Source organism: Cebus imitator, unplaced genomic scaffold (assembly GCF_001604975.1).
Source record: "Cebus imitator isolate Cc_AM_T3 unplaced genomic scaffold, Cebus_imitator-1.0 Scaffold254, whole genome shotgun sequence".
Taxonomy (NCBI): Eukaryota; Metazoa; Chordata; class Mammalia; order Primates; family Cebidae; genus Cebus; species Cebus imitator.
Window position 1 is genome coordinate 2,883,034 of NW_016107569.1, and position 2,581 is coordinate 2,885,614.

At 49.5% G+C, this 2,581-nt stretch overlaps 1 protein-coding gene across 5 annotated transcripts in view; it reads left to right on the forward strand.

The window, feature by feature from the left end:
* The window catches only part of SH3GLB2 (SH3 domain containing GRB2 like, endophilin B2), an 18,891-nt gene that overhangs the window by 5,925 nt on the left and 10,385 nt on the right, over positions 1-2,581 (forward strand). For all 5 annotated transcript variants that reach the window (XM_017499135.2, XM_017499137.2, XM_017499136.2 and 2 more), the window contains exon 3: positions 738-866. In XM_017499135.2, the coding sequence (XP_017354624.1) occupies positions 738-866 (129 nt within the window). The remainder of the gene's footprint in view (positions 1-737; positions 867-2,581) is intronic.

Genomic DNA, 2,581 nt, shown 5'->3' on the forward strand with positions numbered 1-2,581 from the left:
TTAAGAGGGAGTCTTGCTCTGTCACCCAGTCTGGAGTAGCACAGTGGCACGATCTCGGCTCACTGCAACCTCCGCCTCCTGGGTTCAAGCTTTTCTCCTGCTTCAGCCTCCCAAGTAGCGGGGATTACAGGCATGTACCACTACCCTTGGCTAATTTTCGTATTTTTTAGAGGAGATGGGGTTTCACCATGTTAGCCAGGCTGGTCTCAAAACTCCTGACCTCAAGTCGTCTACCCACCTCAGCCTCCCAGAGTGTTGGGATTACAGGCATGAGCCACTGTGTTTGGCCCAAACCTGGTCATTTTCAAGAGGCCAGCGAGGCCCAGAGATGAAGGGACTGCCCAGACCACCCCCAGGCAGGCCCCCAGGGTCAAGCACGAGCAACCTGCAGGACTTTCGGGGAAAGGAGGGTGGCTCTGGGTCAAGCTGCGTGTCCACCTGCAAATGTTCTCTGCGGCCAGATAACTTTTAGGGCCAGGAGGAGGGAGGTCTGCAAGCAAGTATTACGTTTGGTAATCATATTGCTAAGGGAGAAGTGGACGGCCCCGGCTTCCTTCTCTGCAGAGTGCTGGGTCCCTCGCAGCAGTTTCAGGGTTGAGGTGGGCATGAGCAAGAGAGTATTCTGGAAGTCAGCAGGCCAGGTGCTCCGTGGGCAGGGCCGGGTCTGGGTCTGTTCCTGTTTCATCTTTGGGCTTGGACTGAGGAGCCCTGTGGCTTTGGCTGCTGTCTCCCCACAGGTGCCCGGGTGGAGGAGTTCCTGTATGAGAAGCTGGACAGGAAGGTCCCCTCACGGGTCACCAACGGGGAGCTGCTGGCACAGTACATGGCAGAGGCGGCCAGTGAGCTGGGGCCCACCACCCCCTATGGTGAGCAGGCCTCGCAGCCGGGAACTGGGGGTCATGGGTGCTCGCTCTCGTTCTCCCTCCCTTCCTGTCTTCCTTTACTTAAATAATTATACAAATAATACCTGAATTCATTCTAAATGTAAAATCTCAATCTATGCAGAAAAAAAGTAAAAACTGGAATCTTGTTAACCAGGTTTGGTTTGTGTGTGTGGTTTTTTGTTTTGTTTTTTTTGAGACACAGTTTCACTTCATCACCCAGGCTGGAGTGCAGTGGTGTGATCTGGGCTCACTGCAACCTCCGCCTCCCGGGTTCAAGTGATTCTCCAGCCTCAGCCTCCCGAGTAGCAGGGACTACAGGCGCCTGCCACCACTCCTGGCTAATTTTTGTATTTTTAGTAGAGACAGGGTTTCACCCTGTTGGCCAGGTTGGTCTCAAACTCCTGATGTCAGGTTATCTGCCCATCTCGGCCTCCCAAAGTGCTGGGATTACAGGTGTGAGCCACTGCGCCCGGCCTTGGAACCTGACTTTTTAACTTGACATCATATTACAGGTATCTTTTCACCGAAGCATTTACAGAACCATGTCCATTTTTTTGTTTTATTTTGAAATTTCATCCAAGTATAAGCCAAATTCTATATATATATATCAATTTTTTTTCTTTTTTTTTTTTTGAGACGGGATCTCACTCTCCCCCAGGCTGGAGTGCAGTGGCACAATCTTATCTCACTGCAAACTCTGCCTCCCCGGGCTCAAGTCATCCTCCCACTTCAGCCTCCCGAATAGCTGGGATTACAGGTGTGAGCCACTGTGCCCTGCCGTAAGCTATATATTAGAAAATGTGTTTAAGTGTATAATTCAATGATTTTTAATACATTTACAGACATCTCCACAATCTAACCTATTTATTTCTTTTTGAGGCAGAGTGTCGCTCTCTCACTCAGGCTGGAGTGAGGTGGCTCGTTCTCGGCTCACTGCGACCTCCACCTTCCAGGTTCAAGCGTCCCAGGTCCTGCCTCAGCCACCCGAGGAGCTAGGATTCAGGCGCCCACCACCAGGCCTGGCTAACTTTCATATTTTTAGTAGAGACTCGATTTCCCCATGTTATCCAGTTAGGTCTGGAACTCCTGACCTCTGGTGATCCACCCACCTCAGCCCCCCAAAGTGTTGGGATTCCAGGCGTGAGCCACTACGCCCAGCTAAACTTACTTATTTTTTCTTTTCTATTTTCTTTTTTGAGACAGGGTCTGGCTCTGTCCCCCAGGCTGGAGTGCAGTGGTGCAATCTCAGCTTACTGCAAACTCTGCCTCCCCAGGCTCAAGTCATCCTCCCACCTCAGCCTCCTGATTAGCTGGGATTACAAGTGCACACCACAATGCCCTTCTCATTTTTGTATTTTTTGTAGAGACAGGGATCTCAATGTGTTGCGCAGGCGACGCTAATCTGAAGTGACCGTCTCACCTTAGCCTCCTAAAGCGCTCAGACTACAGGAGTGCGCCTCCATGCCAGGCCAACAATCTAATTTAAAGAACATTTCCATCACACCCAAAAAGTCTTCATGCCTGTTTATTGCCAAGCCCCCTTTTCATCCCCAGCTAGCCAACCACTAACATGCTTTCTGTCTCTGTAAGTTCCTCTTTTCTGAACATTTTATATAAATGGAATCATATGTTGTTTCTTGTTTCTTGCATTTAGTTGTTGCTTTTACCTAACATAATTTTTTTTTTTTTTTTTTTTT